This window comes from Sphaeramia orbicularis, chromosome 19, assembly GCF_902148855.1.
Source record: "Sphaeramia orbicularis chromosome 19, fSphaOr1.1, whole genome shotgun sequence".
Taxonomy (NCBI): domain Eukaryota; kingdom Metazoa; phylum Chordata; class Actinopteri; order Kurtiformes; family Apogonidae; genus Sphaeramia; species Sphaeramia orbicularis.
This window is the reverse complement of record NC_043975.1, coordinates 8,495,687-8,522,495: the sequence shown is the minus strand read 5'-3', so window position 1 is coordinate 8,522,495 and position 26,809 is coordinate 8,495,687. Positions and strand designations below refer to the sequence as shown.

The 26,809-nt window shown below is 34.9% G+C and overlaps 1 protein-coding gene across 1 annotated transcript in view; it reads left to right on the top strand.

Annotated features, from left to right (window-relative positions):
- zranb1a (zinc finger, RAN-binding domain containing 1a) overlaps positions 1–26,809 on the top strand; it is a 44,930-nt gene that overhangs the window by 9,565 nt on the left and 8,556 nt on the right. The window contains exons 3-8 of the mRNA XM_030121600.1: positions 641–828; positions 7,561–7,714; positions 15,424–15,495; positions 19,845–20,043; positions 21,229–21,349; positions 26,088–26,217. Coding sequence (XP_029977460.1) covers positions 641–828; positions 7,561–7,714; positions 15,424–15,495; positions 19,845–20,043; positions 21,229–21,349; positions 26,088–26,217 — 864 coding nt within the window. The remainder of the gene's footprint in view (positions 1–640; positions 829–7,560; positions 7,715–15,423; positions 15,496–19,844; positions 20,044–21,228; positions 21,350–26,087; positions 26,218–26,809) is intronic.

Below are 26,809 nucleotides of genomic sequence, written 5' to 3'. Positions count from 1 at the left end.
GCCTGACACTGTGATAACTGTTCTCACAATGGGGCTAGCTAGCGGCTAATTCCAGAGGTCATCGGAGCTGGAGATGGACGTCAAAGCCTCGTCCGCTCTCTGTAGTTCCGACTGTATTTCTTTCATGCCCCCTACCCCCCCTTCATCTAAATCATAAATGCAAATTCCTCTTAGATATTAATACTGATTGGCAGCAGCTATGTACAGTATGTGTTTGCGCCACAGTGTTTGATTGATGTTTCTTTAGTTCTTCCATTGAACGTGGCAAGCTGTCTGTTACATCTAGCGTCTATTACGAGCGAGGACACGGAGCTGGAGCGGCTCCAAAAGCCAGCCTAATCCATTTACAAAGCACAGGCCTGTTTTAAAAGGATTCCCATTGCTTTCGACATTAATTTGCTTTCTTTAGACATGTTAATATGTCTCGCGATGACAGGGGCGGGCTCTGTAGAAGCTTGAAATGTGACGGGTGAAAAATACAAATCGCTTTGGGAACAGTCCTGTCACTTATGTCAGTGTCAGACGTGACGTTCTGAACGCCTGAAGGGTGACTGCTTCAGTACAGCGAGGCGCGTATTCAATTTGACATGTGGCATCAACATAAATTTTCCCCCTTCGTTTTCTTCTTCTTCTTCTGCAGGTGTAGTGGAGGGAGACCTGGCGGCGGTGGAAGCCTACAAGTCGTCTGGCGGCGACATCGCCCGTCAGCTCACGGCGGACGAGGTGCAGCTTCTCAACCGGTCTTCAGCGTTCGACGTGGGCTTCACGTTGGTCCATCTCGCCATCCGCTTTCAGAGGCAGGACATGCTAGCCATCCTGCTCACAGAGGTCAGTGTGCTTAAAAGGAGTGATATTTTGCTTTTTTAAATGGAATTATGCATTTTAAAATATTTCCCTGTTTTGCTTTACAATTACATGGTCAAAACCCTGCAAAAACACAGTAAAAAAAAATAAAGGAAAATCACAACAATGCTGCAAACAACAGTAAAAACACACGGAAAAAATGGAGAACAGTGTAAAAAAAAAAAAAAAAAAAAAAAAAAAAAAAAAGCCCAAACTGTCTATTTTTATAGCGAGTCAGTCTCACTCGCTGCTCTGTGTTTTGCCCCCCATTACACAGAACAAGGTCGATTCTATCAGCACATTTTGACATTTTTCTAATGGATCAAACGGTGGAATTTTTATGAATGTTTAAAAAAAAAAAAAAAAAAAAAAATCATACATTCAGAACGCTCACCACAGACACGTCAGGGGCAAATATCTAAAACGAGCTAACAGTCTGAGACCAGCGTATGTCATGTATAACTGAATAAAACATCAAACCAATGTGACAAACTTTGCAGCGCTAAGCTAACACTAAGCAGATCCAACAGTACAAGTATTACTTTTCTACCGCTACAACTCTGAGCGAGCCAAAGAAGTGGAAAAATAAAGGTGATGATTATTATCTTTACTGTTTTCTGTTCATAACTTGGTTTTATATGAAGGAAATTTCTGCTATTGGCTAATCCATTGTTTTGTTTTATATTGAAATTATTCTGGAAACAGATGATCCAGGACATAAGAGGTTAGGTGTTTTGGAAGATGAATGAATGAATGAATGAGTTTAAAATAGAAACATGGAAAGTTTTACACTCCAGAATCCCATCATATTTGTACTGTCAGCTACGACACAATTTACACACCTTTATACATATGAGAAACTGAGAAACTACATTTAAAAAAAAAGTTTATGCATAGAACTTTTCAGCATTTATAGAACTTTTCAAAATGTAACAAATATAACATTTATAATTTCAAGTACTGTGTTCATAATACAAAGATTGATACCGGACATGATAAACAGACAGAACCCATAGAGGAAAAAAAAAAGGCAATACAAACAACACGCATAAGAAGACAGTGCATTCTGGTACATTTGAGAAACAGCAGTTTAACTGCATTATTTGCATGTATTGATAATATAAATGCTTCAGAAGTTATTGAACATTTAAATCAGTGTTTGCTTTCAGATGTTGGGGATGTTTAGGCGTTAATTAGGATAATTCAGTCAGAGATGGTGTGTGTGGTTATGTATGTTCTTCTGTTGAGGTGCCACATAGAACACACAGTGCACAAATTTCCCTATGGGATAATAAAAGCTATTTATTTATCGTGGTAGAACACCACATTTTCATTGCTCTATATTCTACGGTGCATTTACAACAATTAGTATTTGCCTTAGGGATTATAAATTACGCCTTACGGCAAATGTATGAGGCGGGTAATTGTGTTGGTTCACAGAAATTACACTGAAATGAACTGCCTTTGAAATTAACTATTGGTTTATTTATACACATACAATTGAGCTCAGGTGTTCACTTCAGTGGTTATTAATCTGTTTACTAATGGTGTGAGTAGACAATATATAGGTATTTAATTTCCGACGTGTGTAATTTTTCCAGGGGTATTATTGGCTGATTCATTGTCTGTCAGCTTTTTCTTGCTACCAACTATTGTTATTATACTGTAACTTGTGATTTTTTTTTTTTTATTCGTTTTTATTTAACCTTCATTTAACCAGGTTGGTTCCATTGAGTTTGAGACCTGGCCAAGACAGCAGCGATACAGTCACATAATTAGAGTTTTACAATAATAAAAGCTTTTGGAAACATTGAAAAAAAACATGTACAATCATTCATTAATTCATTCATTTGTTTATTTCAAGCATTCGCACAATATATGCAAGTTCAAAATTCCAAAATTGTTCATTTACACCCAAAGGTAGGAAGGAATTGGTTGAAATGTCCAGACCAACAGCCTTGATTCCAGATTTTTAACGCTCTTTAAAACCAGTCAAAGGCAGTGTATTAGGCAGAGATGGAGGAACAGGGTGTGTAAAAAAAAACAAGACAAAAAACGGGTGTGTAAAAGCGATGTGCATCGTGGAATGTATTGTCAGATCCTGTTCATTACATAAACAACATTTGAACAGCTTAGAACATTTATTCAACCATGTACAAATGTGCAAAAATAATTTAGTAATAAATAATTAAATAATGAAAATAATAAAATAATAGGGGGAAATACTAAAATTCTAGTCACTTTTCAGTTACTAGAATTACAAATTAAGTGGAAATTGACGTAAGATGGAGATGACTAGTAGGTATAAAAGTTATATTAGTTAGATTGCGCACGACACAGTATGGACGTCTCTGATTGGTCCATGTGGTGCACTTTTCCACCAATAGAAACGCGGTGATATGTTTCCTTTCATGCAAACACTTCCTGCTTGCAAGAATTTTACTTAGAAGCCCATTTTTACTGTTTCTACCTGTGCCGAACACACCCAACATAATAGCACTATTGCTGACAGTGTTTTTTTATTGTGTCTCGTAAATTTGGTTTTCCGTGTGCTTTCAACATAATCGACTTCACAGTACTAGTTTAACATCTGCACTTTCCACACAAATTGAGCGTAATTGCCACATCGTTGCCACGTCATCTTTAATTGAGCATGTCATCAGGAAGCGCCGATGCGAGCTGAAAACCTTAGAGATTTATTTTAAAGCCCCATTTTTACTGTGAAAAACAAGTTGATTTACTACTTCATTGATCAGTTTGCCTGTTGCTATGTGACTCATTTTAATATGATGGTTTGAATCCAACATAATTAACAAACTAAATTATTAACACAAATGAGGTAAAATAGCTATTTTTGTCAAATGAATTTGATGTGATTGAGGAAAGAAATATTACAGCTATTAATTACCTGTTATGGTGAAAATATCCTGGAAAAAGCATAGATATTTTATAATTTTAGGGGTCCTAAATATCTTTTTTTGTTGTTCCCATTAACGTTATTACTGTTAACGAAATGATGAAAACTAGAACGGAAAAAAACATTTTCGGTAACTGAAATAAATAAAAACTATAATTAAAAGAAAAAAAGATAAATAACTCAAACTGTATTGTGTGCTTACAAAACTGACTAAAATATATAAAAATTATGGATACAATTTTTTTCGTTTTCATCTTCGTCAATGTCAGGTTGATTAGTAATCGATTTATTTCGCAAGAGCAATTTTAGCTGGCGCCACCATACAACACTTCACGTCACTTTTCGTTTAGAGTCGTCTTCACTACCTGACAACATGGAGACTAAAACTGGGAGAAAGCAGCAGAGTCCTGTATGGGATTTATGTGAATATGCCAGCGAGGTAGATAAAAGAGGCGAAAAAACTAAAACTAAGCATTTAGAAAAAAACGCAAACAAATAAAAACTAGCAAACCTGCTCTTTAAAACTAATTTAAACTGAACTGAAGAGAAAAAAAAAAAAGCGAAAACCAAATAAAACTCAACTCTAATGAAAAATCCAAAACTATTATAACCTTGGTTCCCATCCACAGTAGTAGGGGTGTGTATTGGCAAAGATCTGGTGATATGATACAAATCACAAAATTGGGATCACGATACGATATATATCAAGATATATCATGATACTGTTAAAAAGGCCATTTTTTGTTTGTTTCTTTTTTTTTTAAGATTATTTCCTGGAAGAATTGAATTACACCAGAAATATGCACAAATATTTAACACATTTTTATTTGATCAGAGCAGGATCGAATGCTATATCACAAAATTTTTCTAATTCTCCTAGTTTCCAAAGGAGCTGACATCTGCCTCTCTCAGACAGTAAAAAGTGCTTTTAGGAGGCTTCAAATAACCATTATTTAATAAAACAGTGTTAAATAATAATAAATAAGATATAAAACAATAAAGAAAAACAAAAAACAAAAATGAACCTGCGCCATATCTGCATTTAAATAAATACCTAAAAATATCGATACAGTACTTTTTTAATATCGATACAGTATTGTGAAATTAAATATCACGATATATTGCACAACCGATGTTTTCTACCACCCATCCGCAGTTGTACGTTACTTCGCTTCTGTGCTGGTTCCAACTGTTCTATTACCACTACTTAAAAAGAAAATCCGGACTAAGATAAGATAAAGTAATCCTTTATTTGTCCTACACCAGGGGAAGTTTACAGAATATGTCATTAAGTCCGTTTATTTCGCACACGTACCTAAATATAACTCGTTTTATGCACGGATCTATACTTAAGTACGTCACTGCAGCTGAATGACAAGTGCAGGCAGATCGGAGCTTTATCCTGTACTTGCCCCCCCCCCCCCCCATCAACCACCTCAGTCTATAACTGTTCTGACCCAGTGTAGATGATATATAGCAGATGCGTGCCATGTCTATAATTACAGCGGAAGTGCACTTTGAGGATTAGGTGGAGGATTAGCCCGGCTGCGGTCCCGTCACTGGGTCCTAATGGACGTGATGCTGCAGAGATGATGTGGTTGGTGAAGAAGGGCAAGTGGTGATTAGAAAAGGCCCAGAGACTTAAGTTAGAATGGACCCGACAGCCTCTTCACAGCCCGTCACACTGTTTAATCTGCATTCTAATAAATACTGTACATACAATAGAAGCTACAGATGTCAGGTAGATGTGGGTGTTGTGGTGATTGTCTTGAAAAATGTAAAATAAAAACATCAGCATCCTCGGTGAACTTCATGTACCTCAGCTGGGGTTTAGTTTCATCTTAGTTTTTTTTTTTTTTGTATTGTGACGAAATATGTTTTTTTTTAATTATAATTATAAACATACTGGCCTTTTTAAAAAAATTATTAAGTGAGCAGTATATAATAAAACGTGTGAAAGACATGACAACAAATAAGACAAAACAAAAACAGATGCTAATTACATATTCGTAATTATACATTGGTGGGTGGGTGTGTGTGTGTGTGTGTGTGTGAGAGAGAGAGAAAACATACAAGAAAAGACAAAAGAGTTGGTAACTAGGGGTGTTAGAAAATATCAGTTCTGCAATATATTGCGATATTTCATTTCACAATACTGTATCGATATTAAAAAGTACTGTATCGAGATTTTTAGGTATTTATTCAAATGCAGATATGGCAGAGGTTCATTTTTTTGTTTATTTTTTTCTTTTATTCTTATTAATCACTCTTTTATGAAATAATGTCAGTTCCTTCCTTGGGATTGAACTAAAATAATGTTCTGATGTTAGTTCTTAACTAATAGAATATGAACATTTGAACAGGATCTTAAACTGTAATGTCTGTAAAACAGAATTTCAGTTTGAACACAGGAACATTTTGTGATTAAAACATTGGATCCTGTTGGGATCAAATAAAAATGTGTTTAGTATTTGTGCAGATTTCTGGTAGAATTCAATTCTTCAAGGAAATAATCCTTCAAAAAAAAAAAAAAGAAACAAAAAAATTGCCTTTTTAACAGTATCGTGATATATCGTAATATGTTGTATTGTGATTTGTATCGTATTGCAGGGCTCTTGCCAATACACAGCCCTATTGGTAACAACAATAAATGGTAATAAAACAAAAAGAAGGGAAAAAAATCCTTATCATTGACAACAGCTGTAGTAATGGTGATGATATTAACATAATAACTAGTTTAGTTTCATAATTAACTGAGGTAATGAATGAATATGAAGACTAATGGATGAGATTTGGTAAGAATTTAACGATTCTGGTTCCATTATTGATTCGATTTTCATTGGAATAGGGAGTAAATTATAGTACAAATGTTTGTTTGTATTAGCTCTTCAGTGTCACATATACACTAACATTTTGGATTCAACTCAAATAAAACTCATAGAATGTTATAAAGGGGTAGTTAAAGGAGTGTGAGAGCTTTTTTTTAGGCAATTAAGTAAAACATTAAAGTAGTTATTCAGTTTTATCCAAGTTAAATTAGAAGTGTGCTTAATTTCAGGACCAAAAATGGGTTGTGGAGCTATTTTTATACATTTTTCCAACTGGCAAAGTAAAAAAAAACAAAAAAAAAAACAATAAATAAATATCTCAATAATATCTCATTTAAATTCATTCCTGATTAATAAAGACAGAAAAGTTAATAAATGTTTGCCTTAAAAAAAGCCATGTGAAAGAAGCGTCAATAGTAAAAAGACAAACATGATGTAGCGACCGAAATGATGTTCAAGATGAGATGAGATGAAAACGATGTAAAAGAGTTAAAGCAACTTTCAGAGACAGTTTTACAGCACAAATTTTATTGAATATAAATGTAGATTTATTACAATTCGTAATGTGTTTTGCGTTTGTGTCCTTGGGGTCTTGAGCTGAAAAGTTTTGGGAAGAAAAAGGAAGGAAAAGGAGAGTATTCTGATTGAAAACCAAAAAGGGCTTTAATGAAAAAAGAGCCTGGTCGTCAGTTCAATGTAATTGTAGCCATATGGAGATTATTCATACATAATAGTGAACGCAGGTTGACATTTAAATAGCGATAACATTAAGAGTATCAATAGAACCTGGACAATATCGCAAAACTAATAAGCGGAACTGTTAAGCAGCAGACTAATGATTCAGATTCAGATATTTTATTCATGCACTGAGAAAGAAAATTCCATGAAACTGAGCTACTGGGAACCGGGTCTCTACAAGGTCTGGGGTCTCCATTCCCGTCCCTAATGAGGACATTATTGTGTGTGTTTTAGGTGAACCAGCAGGCGGCGAAGTGCATCCCGTCCATGGTGTGTCCAGAGCTGACGGAGCAGATCCGCAGGGAAATCGCAGCCTCGCTTCATCAACGCAAGGGAGACTTCGCCTGTTATTTCCTCAGCGACCTGGTCACGTTCACCTTACCTGCAGGTACGCTCGGCAAATATGTGCATTCATTTCATTTGTTTGTGCTTTACTCGCCGCCTTAGTTATCATCTCAGAACAACACCCACACAACTGAGCAGTTTACTGTTTATGATGTTGTCCATACATGATGATTGATAGTTAATATTACACTGTATTTATCTGAATAGTTGTGGTTATTCAGGGATCGGCTGCAAATACTTTTATACTGTATGATTTATGCAATTTCTTTAATCATCTTCTCTCATGAAACTACAGGTTGGATGAATTTCAAATTTTACTCCTATCTTCCTCGGGACAATGTCTACAAAGTTTGTTCAGAGTTTTAGAAATTTTGATTTTTTGATTTTTGGTAAATTTTTTAAATATTTCAAATTTGACTTTACTTATATTGGTCCATGTTTGGATGGTTTATAACATGTAAGTAGTTACAGATATTCATATAGTTACTATTGAGCACTGATAGGAAGTTATGTATGGACTTTCACTTGGGTCCATGACCTTTGACCTTGAGTGACCTTGAAGGGTCAAACTCAAGGTCACCAATAGTTGCTTTTCCATTGACCCTCAAATTGTGTGAATATAACAATGAATATAAAATTTGCGTAATGGAATAACGTCAATTTCACCAAAACTCTCATGTTTAGATTAAAAGTTTATGCGCTGGCAAGAGGCGGTTTTTCAGGTGTAGTGCAAATGGTATATCACACAAAACTGCAATGGAAAGACTTTTTTCCGCAACTAGAGTCATGCGAATGAAAAAAAAAAAAAAGATGTTGACAGACGTTACAACAAGCAAGGAAGAAGAGTCTTAAAAGAAACATGGTGCGGTATGTGTGGACACACCGGGAAACTGAATCATTTATAATTAATACAAGGTAGAGGGGTAATATATAGTAATAATGAATATATCTGTAAATCAACGTTTGTTGCCATGTTTATGGAATGTCTTTATGGAATGTCTTGTGTCTTCTCGCGATAATAAATAAACAAGTCATCGCATTTGTGATTCAATGGAAAAACCGACATTAACCACTTCTGTTTTTCGATGTTTAGTAAATATCGGTAAAGTTTTGCGCATGTGTCCAATGGAAAAGCCACTAATGTCTACATGTCAATAATCTTCTTCACCAAAACTACTGGTCGGATTCATTTCAAATTTTGTTCGTAGCTTCTTTGGGGCAATGTCTACAAAGTTAGTTCACGTTTCTGAGAAATTATTATTTTTGAATTTTTGATAAATTTTTGAAATGTTAAAAATTTGCGTTTACTTATAATGAGCCATATTTTACTGGCTTATAACATGGAAACGCTTTGAGATATCATTTTAGTTACCATTGAACACTGATAGGAAGTTATACGGTCACAGGAAAAATTATTAGACCATCAAAAGTCATCAAAAACAATGGTTATGCAATCAAGTACTAACTCCTGTGTGTATCATGTGACTAAAAACAGAAAAGAAAACATGGAATGTCTAAAAACACTGTTTTTGTCAGTACAATGCCATAGATATTGATGTAAGAACTGAAGTGATTTTGGTTATTATCAAGAAAACCATGGAAAACGGATAGATATCAGCTCTGAAATTAAACTCTTACGAGCTGTTTTTGTTGTTGTCATTATATTTGTCCAAACAAATGTACCTTTAGTTGTACCAGGCATTAAAATGAACAAGAAATTGAAGAAAACAAGGGTGGTCTAATAATTTTTTCTGTGACTGTATATACAGGGTGAGTCAGAAAAAACGCTCTTTCCATTTAAAGAAATTGTACTGCTAAAACGGAAACACTGATTTTTCTTTTGACCATACAGTCATATTGATGTGGTTATTGAGCATGTCTGGTGATGTAGTCATAGATTTATTGCATTGCATAAGAGAGAGAAGGTCCATTGTTTATTGGGCACTGAAATACCTGCCAACACAATGTATGCCACAGTGAACAAACTTGAAATTGACAACAATTACAGGAGTCGGGGCTTTGCTTTCACACTCAGGACATAGGTGCCCAGGGAGTTTTCATCATGGCAAGACCACAGCGATTGCAGGTATTATTTCCTCATCGAGTTGTCTGTTTGGGTCAGGTGAGAGAGTGGCCACCTAGATCCCCGGACTTGACCCCCCTTGATTTTTTCTTGTGGGGGTATCTTAAAAACCGTGTGTATCAGACTGTTCCACAAACTCTTCAGGAACTCCGAAATCGCATCACGGCTGAAATCCAAGCCCTACGATGAACACGAATGGCGAGAAGAGCTGTGTTAGAGACGCGACAACGAGCACAGATTTGCATCAATCTGAATGGTAGCCAGGTTGAAGGTCGTGCCGGACGACTTCGTTGAGACAAAACATTTTGATGGCGAGTAAACATGCTGTAATGGTTGACAATTTCAATTTCATTCACGGTGGCATAAACTGTGTTGGCAGATATTTCGGTGCACAATAAACAATGGACATTCCCTCTGTTATGCTATGCCATGAATCAATGATTCAGTCGCCAGACATGCTCAATAACCACATCAATATGACTGGATGATCAAAAGAAAAATAAGCATTTCCATTTCAGTGGTACAATTTCTTTAAATGAAAAGAGCGTTTTTTCTGACTCACCCTGTATATTTATATATGGACTTTCATTTAATTAGTTGTGTATTGGAAGATTGATCTCCTGCATCAGGACCACAGGACTCTAACATAGAGACAGAACCTGACAACCTCGCAAATTCAAGTTATTGATTTATGATAGAACATGCCGCTGAGATACACGTCCATCCTGTTTTTTTTTTTTTTGTTTTTTTGTTTTTTTTTTCTATTAAAGATTTATTGGGTTGGATAGAAATCACAGCTAAATCATTCAGTAGAACATCTAGAAGGCATTTGCATTGATTTACTACACCTGCTACTTAAATAAATCATAAAACTAAATGATATTTTACAGTGGCATGTACAGTATGGCTGCTCGTTTCATCTGTGCCAAAGCTATCTCTTATTTTTTTTGTTTTTTTTTTTTATTGGTATCCTGAGGCTCTTTTACGATAGTCATAAATACATGTTACTAATTTGGGATTATGGAGGAAAAAAATGGTCATTCTGTTGCAGATTTAGAGGAATGGGGTTTATTCTTGGATAGATTGTGGTAGTTTCTGGTCCCACTGGCTCAAACATGCATGGTCGTTTGAGTCTAATAAATCTGCCAAACAGAGAATTTGTTTTTCAGGTCATAGTCACATTTGACACTTGAGAGAAGCAGCACTTTTGGAGAGGTGTCTTTGCCTCCAGGGAAGATTTCTGCTGTCAAAATTGGCGTAAAATGACCTTCAGCTGCTCCCTTTAAAAAAAAAAAAAAAAAAAAAAAAAACCGGCTTGAACTATTCAAATATATATTTCTGGACGTTGCGTGTACTGATACAACAAAAGGCATTCGTATGGGTATAGAAGTGTTTATTTAAGCCTATTTTACCCACATATGACAACATTTTTCTACAGCGGACACTCCCTAGTAAGCTGTGCTGTGATTATCCCATTTTTATTACATCTGTGGGTCCATAAATCAGTGTATTAGATTTCTATCGGCGACAACACATACCAGTGATGTGTTGAAATCTACATAATATAAAGTAGGGGTGTCAAACATGCGGCCCGTGGGCCAAAACCAGCCCGCCAAAGGTTCCAATCTGGCCCATGGGATGAAATTGGGAAGTACAAAAATAACACTGAAGGTATTCACAATTTTAGGTCAAGAGTCACATGCAGACCAAGTAAAATAATAGCATAATAACCTGTAAATAATGACAACTCCAAGTTTTTCTATTTGTTTTAGTGTAAAAAAGTAAAAGGACATGAAAAGATTTATATTTACAAACTATCCTTTAACATTAAAATATGAATCTGAAATGTATAAAGAAAATTAAGTGTCATTTTAACCCTTAGGGGTCTGAGCCTATTTTGGCTGTTTTTGAGTACTTTTGATTTTGCCTTTATATACTATATAAAGAAATGTTTACAATACCCATCTTTGCTTTCTTTTTTTTTTTTCAGCACAACTTCATCTATCTCATCTGCCTATTATTTTTATTTATATAATGTATTGCATAAATAACACAAAGATGCTGAATGAACATTTTCATAGACTTTAAAAGTGAATATTGGTTCCAAATGTTAGGTATATAAAATCAAAATTGTAATAAATTAAAACTATACTCAAATATTTGACATAAAAGCATGTTTTTACATAGGCGTTTTCTCCAGTGGTCTACGACGTGTTGAAAATGTCATGTGATTCAGTCACGTGGCCATGACCGTGGACCCCAAAGGGTTAATAATATTTTGTCTTTTATTAAATGTTTTGTGCATTTGTAGATTCATTGTTATTTGTAAGTTGTGTTAATAATAAGATGAGACTTGATGTTGTAGAAATTGTTCTTATTTTAGTTCCAAACTCCAAAATGTTAACAATATTATGCCTATTACTAATTATTTGAGTAACATTGTGTATAATGTACATGTATAAATAATAAGTTGGGGCATAATTTGGTTAAAATTGCTATTATTTAGTTTTTTCAGGTTATTCACATCTTTTTTTTTTTTTGAAAGTATGGTTTGTAATTGTAAATATTTTCATAATTTAATGTTTTGGTTTTTTTTTTTTGGCACCAAAACAAAGAGAACATTTGGTTGTCATTATTTATAGATTATTACACTATTATTTCACTGGTCCGACCCACTTGAGATCAAAGTGGTCTGAATGTGGCCCCTGAACTAAAATGAGTTTGACACCCCTGATCTACAGAATATACTTAATCTGCAATATTATCTGTCTATTTTGACGGGGTTTAACTTGTAGACATTTTTATCTCACTGTTCTTTACTGTTTGCCGTCCAAAATTCCAAGTATTTCCCAACAGGAATTTTTTGGGTTGCTTGGAATGTAAATCACTCATTGTGTGGCTCAGTAGGGTTGTGAACTCTCTGCTGTCATTATTACAGGGTTGTTTTTGACTCATTTATTCACTTAAACTTGACTTACAGTCCATCGTAAACCATGCAAAATAGCGTTGTGCGACTTTTGTCCGTCATGTATTGTACTCAGTGTGGTGGTCCAGAGTAGCAGTGATGTATACAAGAATATTGATTTATATTAGGGGGTCAAACTCATTTCCGCATTCAGCTCAATTGGATCTCAAGTGGGCCGGACCAGTAAAGTAATAGCATCACAACCTATAAATAATGACAACTTTTTCTCTTTGTTTTAGTGCAATAAAAAAAAAAACATTAAATTGCCTATTATATTATTTGGTTACAGGCATAAAATATTGTTAAAAGTTTGGAACTAAAAAAAAAAAAAAAAAAACAGGTTCTCAGTTGTTCTTGGTAGTTCTTCAAGATTCAACTGGACTAGTTTTGCTTCAAAAGAGCAAAACTAGTCCAGTTGAACCTAGAACCGACAAAAATGGCCACTATTTATAGGTTATTTTGCTCTTATTTTACTTTAGATCCTGTTGGTCTGTATGTGGAACCTGAACTAAAATAAGTCTGACACCCTTGATTGTTAATATCTTCAGTGTCATTTTTGCACTTCGTAAATTCATCCCACGGGCCAGATTGGACCTTTTGGCGGTCCGGTTTTGGCCCCCGGGCCACGTTTGAGACACCTAATTTACATGACAGGAGCTGTGGGTTTTCTTTATGACTCAAATATACACTGCATGGCCAAAAAACTGCTGTAGAAAACTATATAGATTTTTAATTCTTGGTAATATACACTACCAAAAAATAAAATCCTCACCTGGAATGAAACCATAAAGACCCAAACATCTACCAAAATCATCTGTTGATATAAACTGTTTAATCCCTGTTGATCCACTAAATAATTGGTGTAAAATACAGTTATTCATCTTTTCATTGTTTAGTTTAGTTTTATTTCAGACACAAACATAATACAAAACATAGGGGGAAAAATAAAACAAAAAAAAATAAAAAATAGAATAATAGAAATTTTCATCAGACATGACCCATTTGGATGTTCAGAGGCTCTGTATTTGCCATGGAAACACAGTCATCTTCTACAGCATTGATTCACCAGTAAAACCCATGGAGTTTAATTATGACAGTGGATGGACACACTTGGTTTATGTTCAGTTAATGATTGTTTTTGCTGAAAAAGTCACTTTTTCTCACTTTTTCCTCAACTTTACTCTGAGCTTTTATGAACAGCTACATGATCAGAAAATTAAATGTTGGAAAATACCTGATTTTTACTGAAAAACGCAAAATACAGAAGATAATTTTAGAAATAAATGGTGATAAATCACTTAAGGATGGTTAAATATAGAGAAAAAATCATTTTGGATTTTCCTCCAGGTACAACTTTGTGTTCTCCTTTAATTTCTAACCTTTTTATTGCTATTATAAAACAGAATTTTAGATGTTTATAGTAGAGATCGACTGATATGGTTTTTTCAGGGCCGATAGTGATTATTAGTAGTCAAGGAGGCCGATAACTGATAACCAAGTGGCTTTGCTTTTTTTTTTTTTTTTTTGGTGAAACTTCTTTAATTTCTAAACTTCTTGCTATTATGAAGCATAATTTTAAATGTTTATAGCATAATACAATGTACATAATTGTGATTAAAAGCAAAAAAAAAAATCATGAGTATATGTAGATATTGTAGATATGTATTTTACCCCAGTGATAAGGTGCTGTGCTGGAAAAATTTGAAAGTGACCCTAAAAAATACATACACTCATACATACATGCATATTCTTGAGTGTTTTTATATTTTCACTTTTTTATTTCTATCCAGCCGAGAGCTACCTATCAGAAAATTTCGTTATTTGCACATAATGACAGTAAACATTCTTGAATCTTGAAAAAGGCTTGAATTTGACCTTGAAAAATGTGTACGACCCCTGAATATTAGACTGTGTTTTCTTTTTAATTTTTTTTTTATTTTGACCAGGACGTGTACAAAAGATTTGACATCAAACCGCTCATTTTTCCTGGAAGTAATAGTTGATTTTTGTTTAATTCATGCCATATTCTTCTGTGGCTTTGTTACAGCTCACCTTCATTCCTGCCGCATATGGATCTGACATTATTTTCTTATAGTCAGAATACATGTCGACCGTTTCAAAGTAAATGTTTTCCCCCCACTGGGGCTTTGAGAGGATGACGGCCAGCCTTGTCGCGCAGCATTGCTGAGAGAACAGCAGCTCAGTGTCCCTGTGGCATTGTGTTTTCAGTGATGTGACATGCACTTTGCTTTTCAGAGCTACCAGTTGTATTCAGATTCAGAGGCGACATTGCCGCTGGGATGAAAGATTATGCAGGCTCCACTGATAGATTAGAATTTTTTTTTTTTTCTTGTTATGCCGAGTAGTTCTTTTACAGACTGAGTTTGGCCTTGGGCCAGCTGCAGGGCTCTCTGTCGGTTTTCTCTCTTTTGACAAAGCCAGTGCCATTCACTATTGAGCTGGAGAATAGCCACCAGTGTTTGGCTTTGTATGCGCACAGTTCAATACACACAAAAAGGCAACATGCTGTACTGAGCTCGTGCTTACAGTGTGCCATTGATAAAATGTCAGCCAGTAAATGGAATAGCGAAGAACATCCCCCTCTGTGTGTCATTACTGCAGCATTACTATGGCTTTTGTTGCAGCGTACCATTACTTTATAATCAGCATGAAAACAGAATCGCTTTCCCATGTGTCTTTGCAGATATAGAAGACCTGCCGCCCGCTGTCCAAGAGAAGCTGTTTGATGAGGTGTTGGATCGAGATGTACAAAAAGGTACCCAGTGTTTGTTCATGTTAATACGTCTGTAACGGAGCAGGTTATTCCTCATTTGCAGAAATTATCCCCACAGATCATATCAAGCTTAACTCATTTTTTCTTCTTCCTGTGGAGGATGTAAAATCAGAATTTAAATCAACAGACTCTGAACAGAATAGTAATATAAAGTCAATACTGGGAAAGTCATGGCTCGTGTTTATAATATTAAATAGTTGGAGCAAATTTAAGACGACAGCACAGTAGTGTTCCAAAGTCTTACCCCACCTTTACCTTTGTTTCTGCAGGGTTGAAATGAGCAAACATATGTATTTCAGGGTTTCTGCAGGTCAATAAAAAGCATTAAAAGTCATTAACCCTTAGAGGTCTGAGCCTATTTTGGCTGTTTTTGAGTATTTTTTTTATTTTACCTTTATATACTATATAAAGAAATGCTTACTATACCCATGTGTGGTATCTTTTTTTTTTTTTCCAACACAACTTCATCTATCTCATCTGCCTGTTATTTTTTTCACTTTAACCTACTATATCAATACAAAAGGCCAAAAAACACAAAAAAAATATAAAATCCGATTTGAAAAATGTATATAATTTATTGCATAAATAACACAAATATGCGCACAATGTACTTTCTGTTGGTAGAAACATTAAATTATTAACATGTAAACATCAAACATACAAATGTGCGTTAAAGATGGCACCTTATGGCCGTAAGAGGGAACTGCACTTTGTATAAATTGTAGATAAGAACTAGGGATGCATATTATCGAATAATCCATTCATCATGAATTGGTTGACTTTATCGATCGATTAACGATTAACTGATGAGCGGCGATTTTCCTTAGAACCTGAATTTCTCTTTTGATAGGGTCTATAAGAATAAAAGTTAAATATTGTTTATATGCTTCATGAAAAAAGTATGTCATATTCCTTAATGATTGATTTATTGAACCATTGGATACAGTACAGGCAATGACATTTATGGAGTAGAAGTAAGAACATTCAACAGAGAAATAAAATAAAATAAATGGATCTGAAGAGGGGCAGTTTAGAAGAAATGGGCATTTCTGAGTTTGCATCACTAACATGATGGAGCAAGATTTCAGTCGAGATGAAGCCTCGTTTGGGCAGTGGCGCCCCCTACTGTCGACACCACAAATCCCGCCGTGGAAAAGGGCAATTAACCGACAATTAATAATTTAATCGAGCAAATTCTTATTGACAATTCATTGATAGTTGATTAATTGTTTACATCCCTAATAAGAACCAACAATACTTTTTTTTTTTTTTTTTTTACATTCAGCACTTCAGACTAGATCTAGTCTTACAGATTTAAGAACTGGTACAGAAAGAACACTTTCACTGTTTCATGTACCTTATCCAGAAATCAGATGTGCATATAAAAATCCAAAATATGTCCAGACTTCCAACTTTGTCCTTTTAGTGGGGGGAGAATCTCCGGAGTGCTGTCTGTGCGGGTGCCTTCTGCCATGTTTTCAGAGGCTAAACATTGCAAACTGTGCATGTGCACCTGGAGTAGGGCTGTGTATTGGCAAGAATTTGGCCATACGATACAAATCACAATACTAGGATCATGATACGATATATCACGATATGTCACAATACTGTTAGCAAGGCGATATTTTTTGTTTTGTTCCTTTTTTTTACAAGATTCTTTCCTGGAAAAACTTACAGTTCAGCATTTGGATCAATTAAGTTTTAACATGCGGCTTTACCAGAACAAAAAAAACCACATAAATAAGTAAATAAATCAATAATGTTTTACAGACATTACAGTTTAAGATCCTGCTTAGATGTTTGTTTCTGTTGCAAAAAAGAATCCATAATGTTCATTCTCTGATTTGTCCAACATCAGAACATTATTTTTGTGCATTCCCAATAAAAAAAACAAACATTTTTCTTTCAGACAGTAAAAAGTGCTTTTAGGATGCTTGAATTATCCATTGTTTAACAAAGCAGCATTATCAATTTCAAAAAACTACATTTATGACCTGCAATATCACAGCACTACTTTTGTAGTATACAAACAACAGAACAAAATACCCATGTGAATGTAGAAATAAGAGTTTGAAAAACAAAAAAACTAAAAAGAACCTCCGCCATGTTTGCATTTAAATAAATACTAAAAAATATCGATACAGTACTTTTAATATCGATACAGTATCGTGACGTGAAATATCGTGATATATTGCGGTACTGATATTTTCTTACACCCCTAACCTGGAGCGCTGCTGCTTTTTCAGGAGATGAGCAGCATCACTCTGAGTTTTTCAAAGTGCGGTTATTAAACATGGTTTTAATGACAATTAGGATTTGAAACGGTAATACTAGCCGTCGGGAATCTTACCACGGTTCATGACTATACCGGTAAATGTTACATCCCTACTTCACGTTTATCCTGATTGAATCTAAATACAGAGACAAATGCATATTCAGTTCAATTCAGTTTTATTTGTAGAGCCCTATATCACAACAAGGTTGCCTCACAGGACTTTACAGAATTAGTTGGATATGAAAACTAACAACAGTCAAATAAACAGATAAAGGAAATGGATTAATATGTGTGGACATTAGAACTTTAGTAAACCAGCAAACCTAATGTTGGATCAGGACTTTTGCTTAATACAGTGTTTAACAACCCAAATCTACTGCTCCAACAATCTCACCCTGTCCTGCTTCGTTTGTCCTCACTGTAATTAGGTTAATTGGGAAATGTGTTAATTTTTCCCTCCACACACACGGAGCAAATGACAGACTCCCATGACTGCACAGTGTGAATGAAGGCGGGTGGATATACGACGGTACCAGAGGACTCATGCGACCTATTTAAGCCTCCGAAAACTGGGTTACTAGGCAGAGACGTGACAAGGTTCTCAGATTTTCGCGCTGAAAGTAGCCAAAGAATCAGCCAAGGTGTTTTTCATATAGAATAATAGCGGAAAGCCGATTCCCTACAGACGAGCGGCGGCAGGTGTACACATCTGCAGCTCTCCAGTTCCCATACCAGCTCTTTCAGAACAATATCAGCTCAACACAGATCTTTTCTGCTTTGTTTTATTTGTTATTACCGGTCAGTTGGCAAGAAAAATATCGCACTACGTTTTCTCACTTTAACTCTTTTAAGACGCTTGTGTCTCCGGCGCCACATTTTGCATTGTCATGGGTCGGGTTGTGGTACTTGGCTTTGTAGGTACGGGCGGAAATGTTTGGAAAAAGTGGACCCGTGTAGGACTCTGGTACTGACCCTGTACACAGTCTGTGCTCCTTCTCTCCACCATACTGATTTTCCCTCTGAAGCAACGTATTTTGCGTACTGTCACATTCGTTTAGTTAGAAAAAGTAATGAGCTTATTCAGAGAATATAAGGAGTATAAAGTACAGATATATAGATCTTTTTTTTTTTTTTTCAGATATTTTTATTTAGAAGCTTTATCATAGTACTAGGGCTGAACGATATGGACAAAATTTCATATCTTGATATTCATGCCAGATATCTCAATATCAATGCGATACAATATGACTACGGGTTCGGTGAAAACCAAGCATTTTTCAGAAAAATACAAACATCATAATACAAAAGAATGTGGAAAGTGCAGTTTTATTTATAAGAACTCACTGCCAGTCATCAACATTAACATAAAGTACAAATAAATAAATTACAAATCAAATATTTTACTACAGAAAATGTTTTTTCAACTGCAGAAATCTATATTGTTTATATCGTTGCTTTTTCGATATTAATATCTTGGATGTTCATATCTAGATATAGATACAATAACGATATATCTTTCAGCCCTACATAGTGCAGGTTTGAAATCCCCTGATTGGTACCTTATGCTTCATTTTTAATATCAACACAACAAACGCACATTCAGAAATAAACAGCATTGATAGAGTGGGAAAAGTGGAAGGAAAAAGAAGAAAAAACCCCCAAAACAAAACAAAAAAACCCCAAAAAAACCATACAATTTAACATGTCATCCACCCCAATCCCCCTCCCTAGCCTATTCTGAGAATGTAAGGAGTAGAAAGTACAGATATTTATGCAAAAATGTAGGGAGTAAAAATGAAAAGTTGCCAGAAAAATAAATACTCAAGTAAAGTACAGATACCTAAAAAAATCTACTTAAGGACAGTAAAAAAGTATTTATACTTTGTTACTTCCCACCTCTGATTATGATGAAAACCTGAGTAATTATTTAACAGAGGCCATGACCACTATTTGAGGAAATCCAGTGTTTATTTTTCGGGTCTTGAGCTGAAAGTGTTGGTGAACCAGTGCTGTATAATTGACCTCCAACTCATGTTCTGTTCATGTGCATCAACAGAATTAGAAGAAGAATCCCCCATCATCAACTGGTCTCTGGAACTGGGCACGCGCCTGGACAGCCGGCTTTACGCCCTGTGGAACCGGACCGCCGGGGACTGTCTGCTGGACTCGGTGCTCCAGGCCACCTGGGGCATCTACGACAAGGACTCGGTCCTCCGCAAGACCCTCCACGACAGCCTGCACGACTGCTCGCACTGGTGAGACGCCAAAGCATGATCTGAAATCCATAAAAAGTATTAAAAAAGACTAAAATAAGAATCAAAATGAGTAGAATAAGCATGAAAAAATGAATAAAATAAGCATTAAAATGAACAAAATAAGCATAAAAAATGGATAAAATATGCATCAGAATGAACAAGATAAGCATAAAAAATTAACAAAATGAGCATCAAAAGTAAATAAAGTAAGCATCAAAAGGAACAAAGTATGCATCAAATTTAACAAAATAAGCATAAAAATGATTAAAATAAACACCAAAATGAACAAAATAAGCACAAAAAAAAGAAAAAATAAGCATAAAAAATTAATAAAATTAGCATCAAAATGAACAATTTAAGCATCAAAATGAATGAAATAAGGACCAAAATGAACAAAGTAAGTATAAAAAATGAATATAATAGCATCAAAATAAGCATCTAAAATAAAGTAAGCATCAAAAATGAACAAAATATGCATCAAAATGAACAAAATATGCATAAAAAAATGAATAAAATAAGCATCAAATTGAATAAAATAAGCATCAAAATTTACAAAATAAGCATAAAAATTTTTACAAAATGAACATCAAAATGAATGAAATTAGCTTTAAAAATTAATAAAATATGCATCAAAATGAATAAAATAAGCATAAAAAATTTACAAAAACAGCATCAAAATGAACAAAATAAGCATAAAAAAATGAATAAAATATGCATCAAATGGATAAAATAAGCATAAAAAATTTGCAAAATAAGCATTAAAAATGATGAAAAGAGTGTCATAATGAGCAAAATACAGCCAAAAAAGAAAGTAGATGGTTAGTTGTGGTAGAAAATTAATATTTACAGTCAGAGCACAAAATTTTTTTTCAGAAATTTAGAGTTAGAACATTTAAAATCATAGTCATAGATTAAGTAAAAACCATTTCTGGGGCATTTTTAGCAAAGATAACCATTTAAACCAAACTAACCAATGTAATGATATTTATCCCAAAATAAAACTATATTATGACATTTATTATTATAGTTTTATCTCAGACCCCTGTTAGAAAAAAAACACCTGAATTCAACATGTCCACATACTTTTGTCTATATAGTGTATTTACAGGGTCATGTGTAGAATTGTCTGATTTTAGCCTAAAATTGCGTCGATGCTTCCTTTTTTTTTTTTTTTTTTTTTTTTAGGTTTTACACGCGCTGGAAGGAGTGGGAGTCGTGGTACTCGCAGAGCTTTGGTTTGCATTTCTCGCTGCGAGAGGAGCAGTGGCAGGAGGACTGGGCGTTCATCCTGTCTCTGGCCAGTCAGGTAATTATGGGGTTCCTTCTGGTCAACTCACTTCCTTCCTCTTATTCACAATCAATCGAAAAAATGTCAAAAAACGTCCCAGTGGTGCACGGTGGGTGAGCAGAGGGAATGTAGGCGCTGAGAGTAAAACCAGCACTGGACACTTCAGACGCAGAGCAAAGAACAATCACAGGTTTAGTTACTTTTGAACAGAGTTGTAGAATTAGATGGAAAACAGCAATAAAAGTGAATATGAAGCAGAACTGGGTTACTGTAGACCAGGGGTGTCAAACTGATTTTAGTTCAGGGGCCACATTAAGCCAAATATGATCTGAAGTGGAAAAGACCAGTGAAATAATAACAAAATAATATATAAATAATGTCAACTCCAAACTTTCCTCTATGTTTTAGAGCGAAAAAAGTAAAATTATGCGATGGAAATGTTTATATTTACCAACTATCCTTTAACGTGAACAAACTGAAATTTCTTAAGAAAACTAAGTACAATTTTAACAATATTTACAGATCGTAGTGGATCTACAAATACACAAAACATTTAATAACAGGCAGAATATTGGTAAAATTGCACTTCAGATATTTCAAAATGTTCAATATTTGTTCAGGTTATTCGTGTTTTTGTGAAATAATAGTTTGTTTTACTGTAAATACAGTAAAATATTTACATTTACAAAGACAAAAATGTGTAGTTGTCATTATTCATAGGTTATTATGATCATATTGTACTGGTCTGATCCACTTTAGATTGAATTAGTCTGTATGCAGAACCTGAGGTAAAATCATAGTTAATATCTTTTTTTTGTCCAAAGTTTTTTTATTTTTTTTATTGAATTTTTATATTGTAACACTCATAACTGTACAATTTAATGAATATAAAATATAACAGCCTAGTTATCCCAACCCTGATGCACCTCATACTCCAACAAAAATATGTAAACGTACACATCCAAAATGAATAAAATAAAATGCATTAAAGTAAAATAAATAAATACAGGGTGGGGAAGCAAAATTTACAATATTTTGAGGCAGGGATTGAAAGACAGTGTATGACCAATTAGTTTATTGAAAGTCATGAGAATTTATTTGCCACAAGAAAATGTACATAATAGAAAATGTTTTTATTCTATGTGTCCTCCTTCTTTCTCAATAAATGCCTTCACACGCTTCCTGAAACTTGCCCAAGTGTTCCTGAAATATTCGGGTGACAACTTCTCCCATTCTTCTTTAATAGTATCTTCCAGACTTTCTCGTAATAGTTTTGCTCATAGTCATTCTCTTCTTTCCATTATAAACAGTCTTTATGGACACTCCAACTATTTTTGAAATCTCCTTTGGTGTGACGAGTGCATTCAGCAAATCACACACTCTTTGACGTTTGCTTTCCTGATTACTCATATGGGCAAAAGTTTCTGAAAAGGTATGGATAATAGTGTTAGGTATGATTATGACATCAATATATGTTTGGTTTCAAAACAATTGACGTAGTGCCTGCTGAGAAAATTTAATGTAAATGTAAATGTAAATTTTGCTTCCCCACCCTGTATATCTCCTTAGTTACAATGAGAAATTGTCTGTGTCCATCTTTTTAATATTTGATAAAACACGCTGCCACACTGTATAGAATTTGGCTGCATCGCCTCTTGTGGTATGTCTTATTTTGTCTAATTTCAGATTGTTAATATCTTTAGTGTACTTTTTGCATTTCACAAATTCATCCCACGGGCTGGATTGGACTTTTTGGCGGGCCACATTTGGCCCACGGGCCGCATGTTTGACACCCCCGTTCTAGACTAGACCCTCCTTAGACGGACCCGCAGGGTGACCGGAAGCTCATGTGCGTGGTTGGCTGGACCGCTGAAGCAGCACTCCTTCCCAACATGTGACCCGGGGATTACAGGCTCAGAGCCACTCGACTGGCAGCGTAAACAAACACAGCCCCAGAGACCATGTGATCGACTCATCCAAAGCCCCGACAGCGACGGGGAGATGAGGTCGGAGGGATAAGATCAGCCCTTATATCTCTTAAGTGTGCATGACTTCCACCTCCACGTCCTTTTTAAACATGAAATGTTATAGTCGCTGGTCTATTTAAGATGAGTTATGTAACGTACTTTATGCTTGTTCAGACGTACAGATGACAGATGAGAAGGAGAGCGAGGAGGGCGGAAAGTCACACCGAGACGGAAGAGTTTAGCAATTTGATCACAGGACCCTCACCCCCTCCCCACTCTGTTTATTTAAATATGTACACTATGTGGACAAAAGTATTGGGACACATTGCATTCAGGTGTTTCTTTTCTAACGGGGGTCTGGGATACAAAACAAAAATGTCATAATAGGAAAAAAAAAATAGAAAAAAAAGAGGAAAAAATAAATAAACTAGAAAAGCACTCTGAGAGCGCAGACCTCCGCCAAGGCAGATCAGTGCCCCCCCCCCCGATCACCACCAAAATTTAATCATTTGTTCCTTGTGCCAGTATCAATATTTCCTGAAATTTTCATCCAAATCTGTCCTTAACTTTTTGAAAGATCCGGATCAGTCTTTGCCGTTTGATAGAACACCCCATTGTAAATCCCTGAGTCAAATTGCATGAGATTTGCACAATTCCCCCATATTGTGATTTCCACCATAAATATTAGTCCCATATTTATTTGACCTATATTTTAAGATTCCTTGACCATGAAAACATACCATTAGCAACTGGAATTATAATTATATCCTTATTAGTTCAGTAGTTATTCACGAAAATCTCATTTCTCGTAATGGCGGTTTTCTTCTGGATCTAGCTCCTTAAGTATTAAAGCTACATGAAATCCAGTGGCATACTCCCGATGCAGAACTGACTGAGCTACACGATGGCACTTGTCAGAAATTTCTACCTTTAATATTAAAGGCACAGTAGGCCAAAAAGTAAGGGCACCCCCATTTTTTATATAAATTGAGATAAAATCCGCCTTCTGGATCAGATCCGGATCAGCCTTTGAAATGTGATAGAGGACCCCATTGTCAGTTCCTGAGTTAAATTTCGTGAGTTTTGGTCAATAATTAAGTGAGATATTGGGGAAACGAAAATTTTGGCCCCATTTACCACAATGTTAACGAAAATTTCAAAGTGATCCAGAATCCAGGATTTCTTCCGGATCACCCCCAAAAGTTAATCATTTCTTCCTTATCCCATTTCCAACAAACCCTGAAAATTTCATCAAAATCTGTCCATAACTTTTTGAGTTATGTTGCACACTAACGGACAGACAAACAAACAGACAAACAAACCCTGGCAAAAACATAACCTCCTTGGCGGAGGTAATAAAATCAATCAATCAATCAATCAAGTAAAGTGATGGTGCAACTGTGTGATGGTGAATAAATAGTAAAGAAATAGAACTCTGTATGTAATGAGTATAATCAGTTCATATTTGGATTAGTGTTGTGATGGCTTCGGGATAGAAGCTGTTTTTTAGTCTGTTTGTCTCTGCCCTGATATGCCTGTGCATGCATTCTGTGTTTAGTCTAATATACCCTGTCCACATTAATGCAGATATGTGGCAAATTTTATATTTTTCTCTACTTTTAGTGCTCTAATCCATGTGTAAACAGTGTTCTAAGTCACTAAAACGTAGATTTTTATGAACATCTTCCATAGTAAACATATTTAAAATCTCCAATTTGAGTGAAAAATGAAGAAATTAGAAAACAACAGTGTCACATCCAAAATCTATGTCAGTCTTTTTATTGGTTTTTGTAATGAGCATGTGCCTGTATTTGTCCGTGTCTGATATCAATACTGGCAAAGGCAAACAATTCCATATTTAAGATACAGCGGTGGCCAAAATGGTTAAAACACTGGGCATATTTGAAAAAAAAAAAAAAAAGTCATAACATAGTTTTATATTGGGAAAAATATCATTGCATTCTTTATCCTTATTTAAAAAGTATCTGAAAAGGACTCTTATTTACAAAAAACATGTAAAGCTTTATGTAATTTGATTTGTATTTCTGTTGTTTTTACTTCAGATTATTATTTCAGTTATGTCGTATTTTTGATTCTTTTTTTTTTTTCCCTGCACATGGAGTCTCTGTCACATTATTTACAGTCAGAGGACGTAAAATATTTTAGAAGGTTAGAGGTAGAACATTTAAAATCATAGTCATGGATTAAAAAAACCCCAAATCAATATTGAGAGAAATTAAGTAAAAAACATCTTTGAGGCATTTTGGAAGCAAAGATAAAAATTTAAAGCAAATTAACCAATTTTATGTATTTATTTATTTATTTATTTATTTGCACATCACAAACAGCAAGAGAAAAATAAAAAAAAAACAATTTTCATGTAAGTAACACCACTGTGCAGGAGAGGATAGTAGCCAAAAAAAGGCTTATATAAATACCTCTCCGGAAATAAACAAAATACACAGGAAACAAATAAAAAAATAAAATACGATATAATTGAAATATTAATCTAAAGTAAAAACAATAGAAATACAAATCAAATGATATAAAGCCTTACATTTTTTCGTAAATTAGAGTCCTTTTCAGATGCTTTTTAAATAATGATATTTATCCCAATATAAAACTATATTCTGACATTTGTTATTATTGTTTTGTATCCCAGACCCCTGTTAGAAAAGAAACACCTGAATTCAATGCGTCCCAATACTTTTGTCCATATAGTTTTCATATCCGTTAAATGCGCCGTTCCAACTCTTCCAGAGTTCTTATGGCTTTGTTTCTCTCCACAGCCTGGGGCCAGCCTGGAGCAGACCCACATTTTTGTTCTTGCACACATTCTTCGCAGACCGATCATAGTCTACGGAGTGAAATACTACAAAAGTTTCCGTGGGGAAACGTTAGGCTACACTCGTTTTCAAGGTAAGGCAGCCTGTAGCGGCATGTGGACCTCTTGATATTTACATGAATGTTACACTGGTATTTGTCTGTATGAGTCATTTAATTCAAAGTGAAAAAAAGGCCTTTATTATATGAGGAAAACGTGAAATACTGAGCAATGTTATTGCACAGTGACAACTCTGAAAATACTATTTATCAAAAAGCACTATAGAAGTTTAATCCATTATTATTATTATTATTATTATTATTAGTAGTAGTAGTAGTAGTAGTAGTAGTAGTGGTAGTAGTAGTAGTAGTAGCAGGGGTAGTAGTATTTCTTCTTTTTCTTTTTCTTCTTCTTCCTAATATTATTATTATTATTATTATTATTATTATTATATGACAGTAGCTTACACATTTCTCTATTCAGATCCTTTAGGATATTTTCAACAAAGATCAGAAGATGAGCAACATTTCCCTGTTTTAAGCACCACCAACTACAGTCATGTCTGTTACATTGGCTTAGACCAGGGCTGTCAAACACACTTTAGTTCAGGGGCCACAAACAGCCCAGTGTGACCCCAAGTGGGCCAGACCAGTAAAATAAAAATAAAAACCTATAAATAACTTCAAC